Source organism: Odontesthes bonariensis, chromosome 23 (genome assembly GCF_027942865.1).
Source record: "Odontesthes bonariensis isolate fOdoBon6 chromosome 23, fOdoBon6.hap1, whole genome shotgun sequence".
Lineage (NCBI taxonomy): Eukaryota > Metazoa > Chordata > Actinopteri > Atheriniformes > Atherinopsidae > Odontesthes > Odontesthes bonariensis.
This window is the reverse complement of record NC_134528.1, coordinates 5,961,692-5,977,015: the sequence shown is the minus strand read 5'-3', so window position 1 is coordinate 5,977,015 and position 15,324 is coordinate 5,961,692. Positions and strand designations below refer to the sequence as shown.

General features: G+C 41.8%; 1 protein-coding gene across 12 annotated transcripts in view; it reads right to left on the bottom strand.

Annotated features, from left to right (window-relative positions):
• Nucleotides 1-1,758, bottom strand: part of LOC142373687 (calcium/calmodulin-dependent protein kinase type II subunit gamma) — a 41,957-nt gene extending 40,199 nt beyond the window's left edge. For 4 of the 12 annotated variants that reach the window (XM_075457058.1, XM_075457060.1, XM_075457059.1 and 1 more), the window contains exon 1: nt 1,542-1,755. In XM_075457058.1, the coding sequence (XP_075313173.1) occupies nt 1,542-1,606 (65 nt within the window). In that variant the 5' untranslated portion in view covers nt 1,607-1,755. Of the gene's footprint in view, nt 1-1,541 lie in introns of all 12 variants that reach the window. The other 8 variants (XM_075457050.1, XM_075457051.1, XM_075457052.1 and 5 more) reach the window with 3 other exon arrangements.
• Nucleotides 1,759-15,324: the final 13,566 nt, after the last annotated feature.

Here is a 15,324-nt window from a genome sequence, read left to right as displayed (position 1 = left end):
GTAGGTGTGTACATGTGTGTGGGCACACTGGCTGTGCAATCAGTGCCATCGATTACTGTCAATTATAAGGGACAGAGTGGAAATGGCAGCTGGAAATTAAGGCCAGTGTATCTTTATAGGACCGATGGCGCCCTGCTGCTGATGATTTGGGTACAAGAAAGGGAGGAAAAAAGCTTTCAGAGGCCAAGAGCTGCAGATGATGCTGCTGCTGAAGCAGAGGAGGCGGTGGTCTGGTTCACTTGACGCTGGGACTGATCAGATTTTAGGGCCTGATAAGGATTTTCAGTTATACAAAAATTAAACCTTTTGCATAGTATTTACATAGGTCCACTGATTCTTATACCTGTGATCTATGGATATCCTGCTTGGATTGTTTTCTTTAAAAATTAAGCACAGAAAAATGGTGTCTAGATGCTGTCAAGGGAGCTGTTAGTGCTATGCAGGCGGCCATTAAAGCCTCAGTTATAACACCTTTTAACATTTGTGATTGTCTCTGTAATATATAAATATTATTTTACATTTTTCTGTGAACAGCTCTATTTGTTTTCTTTGGTTGAAGCCTGTAATTATGTATGCAACACAACATGATTAAACATTTACTCAGTGGCAATAAAACTACAAAAAATATACTTAGTCACAGAATTTGGAGTTACAGTCATCTTAACGTGGAGAAAACCAGCCCCTCCCTCCCTCCTACACAGTAAAAGCTACATGTAATAACAACTGCCAGCAACTGACGATCACCTTTGCGTAAGATCCATAACAAGAAAGCACTTATTGATAACTTGACGGTGGGGACAGCTGGTGTGTGTGGGGCGTATCGGCGTTACAGTGCAAACCATAAACCAGGGCAGCCACGACCGAATAACTTCCTCATTAAGTGATCTAGGGGTACGTAGCGTTGCTCAACACGGTTACACAAATCATCTGCAGCTGCTAGGGGAAAAAAGTGGTCGGCCTAGTTAGCTAGCGACCACAGCCGCAGGTATACCGAGCCCGCCCGGAGCTGTCAGACCCGTGGGCCGGTGAAATGTCAGAGGGCTAAGTCTCCGGTGTCTCTCGGGGCCCCGCTGACGGGTCCAACAGACCAGAAAACACCGGTTGTCAAACACGGAAGGGCGAACAGCTATTGAACCAACCTCTGTGCAATTTATTCATCACCACTCGCGACTAAAAGGCGCAGTGGTAGTGTGCTAACTCGGCTAGTTTATCAATATCAGCATGGTAGCTCGTTGGCTAGTAACTGAACGTTATTGCGCCTTCTCCCGTTATTGCGGGAGCAGCTAGTTAGCCAATAGCAGCGGTTATTTAGCCTGACTGCAGCACGACTACAACTGCTCCAGTTGATATATATACACACACATTTATATATTTATTTATTTATACACTGATAAATCACTAAAGTAGTCAACATGACTAGTCAATAAGCAATTTGGGCTAAATATCACCTGCTAGCTGGCTAAGCAGAAATAATGGGAGGCGAGGTTGCGGGGGTGGGGGACAAAAACGACAAGACAAACACGATGCACACTGCTGCTTACTTCCCGAGCTCTTCGTACAGCTGGTACTCGTCGGTAAACCGGGTGGAAGTAACGGTGGTTGCCATGGTTGGAGCCGTGAGAGGGGAGCCCGAGCCTTAGGGTACGACGGCGGCTGGCTCTCGTTCGGGGTCCGAGAGGGGGGTAGCCTAGCCTCCAACACTGGAGCACCTTTCTGACAGGCAAACAAGACTGAAGAGGAGAGAGTCGAGCTGAGACGGAAAGGGAGGGGCTGGGGAGACGAGGAGGAGTGATGATGGTGGTGTGTGTGTGTGTAACCCGTGGATGTGTGCGCGTGTGGATGTGTGTGTAGTTACGGCGAGAAACCTCGCGAGAATTGGCTCGTGCAGCATGAGACCTGTCCCCTCAGTTCAGTGAAGTCATTGAAAATGTGGAGAGATGAAGCTGCTGAATGATTTTCCCCGTTTAGACGAAATCAGCCATCTTTTGGAGGACAATAGATCTGCGTGAAATGACAGCACGACTCCGTGGTGGTGCAGATGACTGGCTGAGAAACAGCGTTTGCACCAAGCTCCTGTCTCTTCTCAGACAGTCATGTGATAAAGTACACACTCTTCACATTTTAAGGTTTTACATATCCATACATAATGATGAAGCATCCAGTCGATACCACATCCTGAAATTAGATAAATTAAACCTCAGAACAACAATGACAATACAAAGTGCATCCTTACAGCCTCCATAGGAACATTAAAGAAGCAAATGTTTCTCCACATCAATCTGGGAAGGGTTAAAAGGCCATTTCCAAAGATTTTTCACAAGTGGAAAAACATTCGAGACAGTTGTCAATCTTGCAAGAAGTGGACGTCCCAGCAAGTTCACCCCAAGGTCAGACCGTGCAATGCTCAGAGAAACTGTAAAAAAAAAAACTAAAAAAAAAACAAGAGCTACATCTCAGACTCTACAGGCCTCAGTTTGCATGTTAAATGTTAAAATTCATGAATTTACAATTAGAAAAAGACCGAACAAGTATGGGTTGTTTGAAAGGGTCACAGGAGAAAACATGCTCTCTCTGAAAAAGAACATAGCAGCATGGCTTAGTTTTGTAAAGTTACATTTAAACAAAATGACACCCTGGAAAAAATGTCCTTTCAACAGACCAAACCAAACTGGGGATGTCTGGTCATAATGCACTATGCTATACTGGACAAAACAAGCAAGGCACATTAGCACAAACACCCCAGGCATCTGTCTGGTAAAGCAGCTAATTTACAACAGAAAGGCTGAAGACAGAAAAAACATGTTGCAGTGGTCCAGTCAAAGTCCAGACCTCAGTCTGATTAAAATTCTGCAGTGGGACCTGAAGAGAGCTGTGCATAAATTAATCCTGCAAACCCCAATGAACTGATGCAACGCTGTGAAAAAGAATGGGCCAAAATTACTCCACAATGATGTGGGAGACTGATAAGGTCAGACAGAAAATGATTACTTTAAGTTTAGCTGCTAAATGTGGTTCTACAAGCTGCTGAATCATGGGGTGGACTTTCACGTTCTGCTGTATTTTGGCTCTGATTTGGTTCAGTAGCTATGGACATAGTGCAATATATGATGTGTAACTGTTAATCTGAGGTAAGATTGATCTAATCACAAGACCTGGTGTGGAGTTTTATATATATATATATAATTTCCACATACATAAAACCTCAGAACTGGAAGAGGATATACTTAATTTTTTATATGACTCTATCTGTGTGAAGTTGGCACCCCATATGTTGAAAATATGAATAAAAGCATTTTGGTTCGTTTGTGCATCGTTTGTGCACGATTGTGCAGGCAAAATCAGCGTTTGTGCTTGAAGATATTTAACTTTTAAGAGGTTGGTGACCTTAGGTCACTCAGCACCCCATTAACATCCAAATGACTCGAAAATGGTTGGAATCGTTTGTGCATCGTTTGTGCACGTTTGTGCAGGCAAAATTAATGTTTGTGCACAAATAGTTTTGCACAAACGATGCACAAACGAACCAAAATGCTTTTATTCATATTTTCAACATATGGGGTGCCAACTTCACACAGGTCTCTATCTTTCAAATATTGCAGGGAACATCCCAGCAGCATTTTACTGCACTGCTTGGGATACACCCAACCTCTGGGTCACAGTACACTGCAGCAGAGGCGAAGTCACAGACTGATTATGAAACAACAGGCTCCTGGGCAGAGAGGAGCACAAAAGCCCCCGCTTGTCCTTCATAGAAGTAAAACACCCAAACTAAAAGAGACATATACCACAGACAGCACAGAAATGATTCAGCAATGATTCGTTTTTTTATTTGATGGATCTTTTTTTTTTTGGGTGCTTCCTCCCACTGTCCAAAAACATGCATGTCAGGTTAATTGGTGCCTCTAAAATTGTCTTTAGGAGTGAGTGTGAGCGTGTGTGTGTGTGTGTGTGTGGTTGTTTGTCTGGTTTGTCTCTGTGTGGCCCTGAATGGACTGGCGGCCTGTCCTGGGTGTACCCTGCCTCTCGCCCGATGACCGCTGGGATAGGCTCCAGCCCCCCCGCGACCCGACCGACGGATTCAGCGGTATAGAAAATGGATGGATGGGTTTACTTTGTTTATAATGAGGAATCTGACATCTATTCATGGTCATTTTATCCTCATTTCGTGTTCAATTTTGGTCATTTTGTGCAATCGTTCTGTGTCTTTTAAGGGTTGTTTTAAGTTGAAACTTTATTGTTATGTAGAAATACACGAAGTTTCTCCTCTGCATTTAACCCATCCAGGTTGGCACCTGTTGAACACACACATGCACATGCACAGGGTCCCACACTCATAGAGACAGATGCCATATTCACTGGAGCGGTGGGCAGCCATTCACAGCGCCCGGCGAGCAGATGTTGGGGGGGTACGGTGCTTTGCTCAAGGGCACATCGGCCTTGGCAAGGAGGTGGACTGCCATCTCTGAGCAGTGAGAGCGGGAATCGAACTGCCAACCTTCAGGTTACTTCTTTTGTTCCCATTTGATCTCTTTGCTTCTCTTTGTGGGGACACAGTTATTTTGCATCTCTTCATGTTTTTTCAGGTCTCATTTTAGTTGTTTTACATCTCTGGGCTCATTTGTACAACAACTTGTCTCATTTTGGAAATTCTGTGGCAATACTGGATCAAATATTAAATTGTTTTGTATCTTTTGTTTTGCATCTTTTGGGGCATTTTTTGAAAATCTTCAAAGCAATTCTTTTTGTTTCGGGTTATTGTGCATCTCTTTACGATAGTTTTGTCTCATTTTGGTTGCTTTACATCTGTTTGTGGTCTGTTTCAGATATTGAGCAGTTTGCATCTCATTCTTGTCTCACTCAAGCCCTTTTACAACAACTTGCTTTAATTATCTTTGTTTAAGTTTCTTATTTATTTAATTTAGTTCATTTTGTTTTTCTTTTTTGAGATGTATTATATTTCTGGACTGACATCTGGGGCGGCCTGACTCCTTGAGCTTATGTGTTCAGTATTTTCATCATGCACAGACTATAACAAACACAGACACAGTGCATAAGTAAATACATATTGACATACACTCTGGGTATCTGTTGACCAATGCTGGTCTTACTCTCATCACAGGCTTCTCTGAACAAATGATTTATTCTTATAATTGACTACATGCACTTTTTTGTGCATAAGAGACATGGGGATAGGTAGTGGGAATAGTGTGACTGCTATCACGTTTCTACTGAAGAGTATGCACCTATATGTTTTTCCACAGTGTGAGGGCTGTTAGCTTGGCGGCGCTAAAAGATGGTGTCACACAGCTCCAGAGTGCCTCACTAAATGTTTAATGTGCCATGAGTGGGAGGCCATCAGAGGACAGGCGGGTGGGGCTGCAGGGAGCTACAGAGCTTGAGAGACAGTTAGAGGCCCTGTGTGTGTGTGTGTGTGTGTGTGTGTGTGTGTGTGTGTGTGTGTGTGTGTGTGTGTGTGCGCAGCTGCCTGCTCAGCACTCCAGCTCACGGGTGGGACAGCAAACAGCACTGACAAAAAGAAAGAGAGCAAAATTGTGATTTCACTTGAAAATCTTAATGCGTGGTTGTCAGCGTGGGAAGGCAGAACACTGAAAAGTTCAAATATTACGAGGCCATATCTGCAAGGGCAGCCTGCTGAATCTGATGGAGAGCAGGGAAAGGAGGCCAGCATGTGCGTGTGTGCATGCTCGTGTGTTATGTGCAAGACAAACGAGCACTGCAACGCAGTATACTGGCAGGATACTGGCTCTCTCCTGCCCTCCTTTTCCTACGTGCTAACCCTACTGCCTCTCCTCCTCTTCCTCCACCTCCTCAGCCTCCACTGGAGTTACATAATGGTGAACTCCTCAGCCTTTGTTATCTCACACCAACCACACACTTCGCCTTGCCCACTTCATAAGAGACAGAAGAGCAAAGGAGGGAAGAGGAGTGAGAGGACGTAGGATGAATTTAGTTGCAATCAACACTTGAAGAAAAGAAAGTCTGTGATTTTTCAGATTTCAGTATTCTTATGGTCACATTATTACTGACAGACCTATTACTATCCTCATCTCTTGAGGAATTCATGGTCATTACACTGCACGCTATCACACAGTGATGTCAAACCACCAGCTTGACCGAGGCTTCCCTCTCGATTTTGTAATGGAAAAGGTGACATGCTTATGTTGCCATCACTTACTGTTCCCAAGACACCTTGCAATCAAAAACAAAACAGTTGTTTGTAAAATGTCACAGTTTCGTTGATGTCCCAAGCTCAGAGAAAAAGCGAACCAGGATACCTGACGACTAGATAAATATGCTCATATGCATTTCTGTCATGTTTAATGTAAGCAGTGATTGAATTGGCATGTTGTGCAATCGGGTGCATGCTTTACACTATCAAGATCAATTCAGACTTCTAAAAGTGAATCTAGAGCAGGAAGTTGATATTTTTGTCTTTTTTTGCAAAAAGTGCAGATCCAAAATATCTCATCTCTGTTTGCCACAGACTCTGTTTACATCAAGAATAGATAAACAGTGCAATTGGAGCTTCAGTAGCTTTGATACGTTTCGGCCTGACTTTTCCTTTGTTGTGACTAATGAGGTTGAATACGCCATCTGTTACATCATCACAACAGAGAGGGCGGACGGGGCCAAGAGCTGAGTCATGACACTCCCATTCTCCAGTGCTTTGGAGAAATGATCTGACTTGGGGGGGAAGTGAATGAGTAACACTTTTTCTTCCTCCAGCTCATACTGTCATGATGCCCAGGAACAACAAGCCTCTGACCCCCAGCTGCTGAGCTAGTTTGACGTTGACGGTCGGGGCTTTCTGGCGCAGCACTTGGGTGTCTGTGTGTGTAGTGACTTGGACAAAAAAGAAGGCTGTCACTGATTAAATGTCAGTGTGCTCAGCCAGCTCGGACATAATAAATAAATAATGCTACTTTTTTTTTAACATCAGCAGAAATCACATTTACTTAGCTCCTGTTCTTAATGAGTTTGCAGTTCCTCCATTCTAGCAGCACCGCTTGAAGGTTCACATCTTAATCAAGTTGAAGCTCACATCTGATTACTCTAATTCGACCATACCGAAATCTGCTTAATCTAAGTCTAAACCCATCTCTTACAGACTTGTTGATAACAATGCTTTTGAACTGGCTGAAAAACCTCCTTCGTGGTCCAAACTTTACATTTTTTAGGTAATGACAACATCATGTAATACATTTGCATAATATCTTTCTGTTGACTTTTCTGGGAAACAACCAACAAAGCTGGCAAATAAGAGAAGATTGGACCTCTTAAAGGGACAGGAAATAAGATGGAGCATTTTTATCGTGGTGAAAATAGATGCTGCAGTAATTTACACCATGAAAAGAATTGTATGTGTCTCTCTAGTCCAGTGCAAAATGTATTAATGGACATTATAAAACAAATGACATAAACAAATGTCAGGTACTCATACATACACTAAAGTGGTATATGATTCCATCTGTTCATACTTAATGTAATAAATACTTATTCAAAGTTAGTGATGGATGACTGGAAACTCCAAATAGAAACAAAAATACAAAAACAAATGCTGAATCTCCTGTTTTATGGTAATATTCCTCAGTTTTTGCACAATGTGAAAGATATTGTGTGGAAGAGGGAGGAGGGAATTTCTCACTAGAATTACATTAACATGAAAGAATACACTCACTTCTCAGAGCAAAAATATTAACCTCGGATAAATCTGAAAATATTTCTTTGCACCGAACAAAAATCACAACTTACACAGCTATTTGACATTTTTAATGACAGCTATGGGAAAAAGCATGTTCATCCCCTGAAAAGGATTGACTTTTTGGACATATTTGATTGAAACAGGGCCTACAGATGAGAGGGATGCTCCTGAACACAATCACAGCGTTTCCAGTGATGTGTTGAACAAAAAATATAAATGGAAGGAAAATTCCAATCTAGCTTCTGAGGCTGGCTCTGTTTAGCAGAACTAACTTCTTGTAGGTGTTTTATCTATTTGTCCGTCACTCTCTTACAGGGGCTTGCTGAAACTTTTTGACCACTCTCCATGCAAGATTCCTCCAGCTGTGAGATGTTTCTTGCTTGTATTGCCTGTCTCAAATTCCCCCGAACAGGATGGATATGTGGACTTTGACTTTGCCATTCCATAACCAATTTATTTTTCTGAATTCATAGAGAATTTGCTTGCACGGTTGGGATCATCATCCCCTCAAAGGGTCCCGTTCTGGTTCAGTTTTCAGACAGATGGTCTCCCACTGTCTTCCAGCACTCTTTTAAATGATGCAGAATTCATACCCAGCCAACATTTGTAAATGTAGCCCATGTTGGGAGTAAATGTAAGGAAAAAATGGCCCTATATGATGGTCTCCATTTGAGTTGGTTATTTTGTACCCATGCACACATTTCCCTAGCCTGGGCGAAAGCCGACTGTTGACTCTTAGCCTGATTAACATAGACTTTCAAATCTCTTCGAGATTCTGGTCTGACCAAGACCATAACGAATACGATTCGAAATGGCCTGGTCAACCCGCCTCCCTCGGGTTGCTACTGGTTGTGGCCAGAAAAGGCTGTGCCTAAGCTTAAGCCAATCACACCACTCTTTCCTCTGACGAATGATTTAGCTACCAGCGGGGCTAACTGGTAGATTAAACTCTTACCAAAGCCAGTAGGGAGCAAGCCAGGCGAAAACGTCTTTCCTGTCAAGAAACGATTCAAGGGCTGTTCTTTGCTCGATTTTTAACGAGAATCTCCCGTCGAACACTTTCATTACAGCATCTACAGCAGTGTCAAAAGCTTGACGCTGCTCCATGTTGATATTGAATGAAGCGCTTCCGTGTACAATCCATGGGTTGAGTGGCAGTTCAACCACGTCACTATCTTGAACACGCCTCTACCCTGGGCCGTTGGCGCTGCTCAAAGTTGATTGCTTCCCGACAAAGTGGGTGGAGTTCCCATTTTTTCGGGAACTCGAATCCACCTGAATGAGCAGTTTGCCTGAGTAAGTGTAGCAGAGCCGAAGGTGTTGCGTCACTGCGAGGGCGGAGCCTGGGTAGTTGACTCTGTCAAACAGTCTGGGAAAACCCAAGAGGAATACGTTTCCATGGAGGGCGGGACCTTACCCAGCAACTTAAATTCATTGGAGTAACGGAGTTCCCTTAACCAATCAGTAATGTTTAGAAATGACGTTGGTTATGCGTCGAGGTTCATGCTTACTCTCGCGAGGCTCTAGCTCGCGAATCACGCTTCCCACATCCGCTTTCATTATACCGGTCCCATTTGATAAATCAAACTTTTCCCACAGCCAGTTGGAAGGAGAGCTACGACATCCTTGCCACTAACAAAATTGACGAGGCATTCCTCTTGCTCTCGTTTTAATTGTGTAATGCTCTCCAGAGTTGAGACAACTTCATGGATAGCTTCTAGCGTTCTTCCGTCGCCATGTTTATTTCCGCTGCGGTTGAACTACAATTATATGGACTACAATGGACTCAGCGCGTGAGTTCTGCGTCACCACTCGCAACTGTTTGCTGATTGGCAAAACACTGAGCGAACCGAGGTAGGGGGATTTGGCCAGACTATGTGCGGAGCCAGAATCTTTGGGCGGAAGTACGTAGGATGGCGTCGCCAGGCTAACATTTCCCTGCCCATCTTGGTTCACCCATGCACGTAGATCTTTCTCATGTTTGCCTAAGTGGGCAAAGACAAGGTTCCAGTTTTGGTCGAATGCCTGCTCCATACATGTGTATACAAGCATAACCCATATCCAACCGACATACCCATGTCAGTTGGGTAGCTGAGACAGTGACAGCAAAAACAGCTTCTGGGGAAGCAAGCAACATTTAGTATTTTCTCCTGAAAAGCGTTTTAGTTCAAACTACTCTCTATGTATGATTTGTGTCACCAGAGCACATTACTCCAAATGATCTGGTCATTGGCAAAATGGTTTTGCTAATTTTCTTAGACAGCAAGGGGCTCTCCCTCCCCTCATTTGGGCCTTCAGGCAGCCGTGCAGTTAAAAATAAGCAGGATTCTGTCATGGAAATCACTTCACAGGAAAACTTGCAGAAATAATTTTCAGGAAGTGTTATCAACTTGTTATCAGCACTCAGTTCAAAATCTTGCATCTCTGATGGTATGAGGATGCATTAGTGCCTATTTGACTGATAACTTGCACGCCTGGAAAGGCCCCATCAATGCTGAGAGATATAAACAGGTTTTAAAGCAACCTATGCTCCCATCCCGATGATGTCGTTTTCAGGAAAGGTCTTGCACATTTTAGCAAGACAATGCTAATCCGCAGACTGGATCTAATAAAACCAGTCTGCGGTTCAGCATGGCTTCATAGTGAAGGAGTGGGTGTGGCGGACTGGCCTGCCGGGTCTCCACACCTTTCACAGACTGAAAACATTTGGAGCCTCAACAAACACAAAATTCAACAAAGAAGACCCAGGACTGTCGAGCAGCTAGAATCCTAAATAAAAAGAAATGAGACATTCCTCTTCCAAAGGCCTAGGAACTCCTCAGTTCCCAGATGTTCACAGACTGTTGTTAAATGAAGAAGGGATACACAGTGGTAAATATGGTTCTTCCCAATTTTTTTTTTCCATATGTTGATGCCATCAAATTGAAGATGAAGATTCAAGATTCAACATCCTTCCATTTATCCATTTTCTAACCCTGCTTAATCCAATGCAGGGTCGTGGAGGCCGGGGGCTGCAGCCTATCCCAGCTGGGTCCATTCCAGAGAGGTCTCCTGTCCTTTGCTGGGTCACTTTAAGCATTTGATATGTTTTCTATGATCTACAGTGAAAGATAATTGGTTTATGAGATTTGAAAGGTTATTGCATTCGGTTTTTATTTACATTTTACGCAGTGTCCCAACTTTTTTGAAACTGGGGTGGTAAAGATTCCTTTTGCCAGACTCATAAGCCCTATTCGGACGGGACTAGTTCAACGGGGGGACGTATGGTAATGTTGGTTAACCAGACGACGCCAGGGAGAAGAAATGACCAATTTGGACGGGACAAGAAATCCCTGTAATATTCATCTAACATGGGAGGAGTTTTCTTGAATATAAAGCATTCTGCTCCAAAATTATTGTATACAAACGCAGAAGAGTTTTTTGTTTGTTTACCTGAATGATAAGTATTACTAAAACGTATTGTACAGTATAACAGAACAGAAGATTTATTCATTTTTGACCTTAATGTAAAGTACTGTTCACCAAAAGTTTTGCTCAGGATACTTATTTTACCTGAATGTAAAGTATAGTTTAAAAAAAGGATTGCACAACGAAACTTAAGTGTCATTTTCTATTTTACACCTAATTGTTTCTCTCTTTAAAAGGATGTAATGACATATTCCGTACTTATTACCGAAGGTCGCATTCGCACGGGATCAGTATTACCTATGGTAGATACTCCGGACCGTTTCACAGGAGGTAGAATTCTCTGCAAAGTTTACCGGCATACTCCGCTATCTTTACTGAAATGGCGCGTTCGGACGGGACTAGATTTCCCGGTTATTATTACTTTACCCCAGGTCCCCCCATTAAACTAGTCCCGTCCGAATAGGGCTATAGACAGCCACAACCTCTTGTGCTGAAGACCTTAGATAAGATATGATAACTCCACAGACTTAAACGGCAAAGAGAACGTCCAAATCCTAGATGTCAGAGATTTAAACAAGGTTCCTCAAGGTTTGCAGTTTCTATGTGGTGCACTTGTTTTTACCTGACTGTGGTGAGCAGTGATAGACAATTGTGAAAATTGAAAAGGGTGAAAGGTAAAGGTTTGTATTTTTATGATTCAATTATTTTTCTGGCACCTCGTGGCCAGAATAATAAAATTTTTCCTTTTCGATCTTTTTTTTTTCCTTTTCTTTTTACAGTGTGAGGTCATTTTTTTTCTTTAATACTGTTATATGGATTGTAATAGCACTACAGCAGTGGTATTACAACAAATATGACCAAATGTGTGAGGGTAATATGAGGCAGTTCACAGGTTTCACCACTAGAAGTCATATGATTGCAGTGTTGGCGAGCAACTGCAGGTGTGAAAGTGAACACTTCCTTTTTTTAACACCTCCTTATCTACTAAGATTAGTTGATAAATTGGAATTGATTATAAAATTAAGGGTGAGCTACAATTAAGGCTGATTAAAAATGTAGCTTGCTTTAGAATCACTAATACTTTTTTGAAATACATCCTTCACTGTTTTATGTTATTAATGCAGCAGTTTTTTTTCCAGTTCAGTGTCTTCTTTTGTTTTTCTGTAGTTTTGTGTGCAAGTGTGTTTTTATATATTCAATTAGTTTTGACTTGTATTCAGGATCAGCTCAACCACAGTCCGTTGGGTCATCAAACTAAATTGCCAGAAATGTTTATTTATTAATATTTTATCTTTAACTGTGTATTTCCCATACATGTAATATGCATGTAAGATTAACTGGTGATCCTAAATTAACCCAAGGAGTGAGTGTGAGTGTCGTGGCTGTCCCTGTGTGGCCCTGTGAAGGACTGGTGGCCCGTCCAGGGTGAACCCCGCCTCTCGGCCAATGGCGGCTGGGATAGTCTCCAGCCCCCTGCAACCCTGAATTGGATCAAGTGGGTTTTGTAAATGGATGGACGTCTGCCTACAGGAGATCCATGCATCCTCTTCTCAGTTAATCATTTCTAGTAGCAGAAACCTAACATTAGCATGCAACAGTATATTTCTACGTTCTGTCTATTTTTTTCCATGCAAGATATTTTTTGACTTATGTTGCTGTTATACTCATTATACTCTTCATGATACTGACATGACGTCACCATCTAATTAAGCCTGAAATGGTGTATGCGGTTATTTGGCACTATACGAGCCGGAATGCAATGAACTGAATTGATTCAGTCGAAGCATGCTATGAGCGTGCAGTAAAACCAGTAAAAACTGGGACTTTGCTTCCACCATGTGTTCCACTGACACTACTGCAGCATGCTTGACCAAAAATACCAACTCTGACCTGATTGTTCTATTTAACCAGCACATTGTCACACTTATGAGAGAAGATTCACTATTTACGTCTGATAGTTATTTATCAATTCATTTACTTACTCTTTTTTTATTTTTACCCTTCACAGGCAGTCCACAGTTTAGAAACTGTTCATCAAACGGCTGCTTTCTCTCATATTGGTTCATTGTAGAGTGAGAGTGAACAATGACTGCATCTAAGCAAGTCATTGAAGGTGTACATGAACCAGCTGAATCAAGGATAGTGGAAGACATTTCAGTGGTGTGTGGATCTGAAAAAAGGAAGATGGATCTTGACACATCCCCAGATCCCAGCTTATTTGCCTGCATGGTGACTTAAAGCAATTTGTAAAGCATCCTCCTCTACCAGTGGAGTACACGGTGGTAAAGACTTAAAGCTTAATCCGAATCTTAGTTGTCCAATCTGTTGCAGTATCTCTGCTGAAGCTGTGCCGCTGCAGTGCGGCCGCAGCCTCTCTTACAGTGAGCACAGACACTGCAAAGGAGAAACAATCTTGGAAATGCCCATTTTGGCAGTGTGTCACCCATGACCACGAACCATAAATTATTTTCTCTCTGAAGAATTTGAGTGAGGACTATAAAGAGAGGCGAGTTGGGCTTACCTGCCTGAAGACCACACAAATGTATATTTAGACATGATACGGTTAGTTTTGTTGGCATTAGATTTCACGTCTCAAGTTAGTCATTAATAGCAGCGAAGGATGCTTCCTTTATCACTTGGCTCAGCGAGCTGGTGTGCCATGACTGCTAAAATAAAATATTCTCCTGTCATTATAATTAACTACATCATATTACTTTTATATTGCATCGGCCATTTGCTCTTCATGTCCACTTGGCAAAGTATAACACGTACTTCAACCTGAAATGTGACACTACCAAATGGAGAACAGAAAATTAGCCATCTGCTGTCTTCTTCTTCTTCTTGACATAGTCACATGTATGCTGTTTCAAATTTGAAATGATCCTCAGCAGTGCTGTAAAGTGTTTTCTACACTTTTCCAGAATTCTGTTTCGGTCACAGTATTTTATTTATTTTCTTTTTCAGACACCTCCCAAGAATGTCCAAAAAAACGCAGGTAGCTTTTGAACAAGTTAAGCGAATTTCCTAAATCAGCGATTGTACTTGTCGGCTTGTGGTCTATAACACCTTCAGAAAGGAAGAGGGTAAGTGCCTGTTTTTCTTGTAACTCACAGAGTCAGAGCTGCAACACAGAGAGGAGCATTAAGGAGGACTTTCAGGAGCTACATCTATCATATCCTCAGGTCCTAGGCTGTGACTCAGGACATCGCCGGGGAGAAGTGGCAGTAGGATATAACACCAGATGGATGCTGGGAGTCGCTGAGGAGGTCATAGAAAAGATGGAGGAGATCTGGTCATCTCCAAAAAAGGGAAACTTTACTATTATGGAAACCAAGAGAGGATATAACCATTACCCTGTATCTAAATAGCTGTAGGTCGCTCTGGATAAAAAGCTTCAGCTAAGTGTAATGTAATGTAATGTAATATAAAGATGTGAAAAGAAACACCTTAACACTCCTGCAAAGACCAAACAGGATCAGAATAAATGGATCATCTTTATTTACCCATAAGGGGACATTTACTCAGAAGCTGAGTATTTACCTTTGTCCCTTAACTTTTGATAAGCCATCATACATAGAGAAAACTCTATGTATGATTTCAGCAAGTGTGTGCAGGTCTGTGCATGTGTGGGTAAATGTATATAGGTCTGTAAATAGTTGTGTATTATTTTTGTATATAAGCAGATGGGTGTGTATATGGGTGTATGTATGTATATGTGTGTATAGGTGTATGTATATGTGAATATGTATATATGTATGTGTACATATGTATATGTGTGTGTATGTAGTACTTTCATCTCTCTGTGAAATATAATTATTATTTCATGTTGTCAGAAAGGATATTGGAAACTGAAAATAATGTGATAAATTACTACTGGAAAAGGGGTATGATTATATAAGTTATACTTCATCATACTCCTTTTCAGACTCATAATCACCGATGTGATGTGTCTTCAAGAAATTTATTTATAATTTATTATGTACTTTGTGTTTGCTTTGCACTGACCGGTGAAATGTTTTGTCTGAAATAAATTACTATCATCATCATCATCATCATCATCATCATCATATTTGTTTAATTGTTAATTTCCTTATTATTATTATTAGGATATTTAAAATATCTGATCTTATATGCATATTGTCAAAAACTGTGTGAAAGTTTCAGGCTTTGCTTGAATATTGTATGCAGTATGG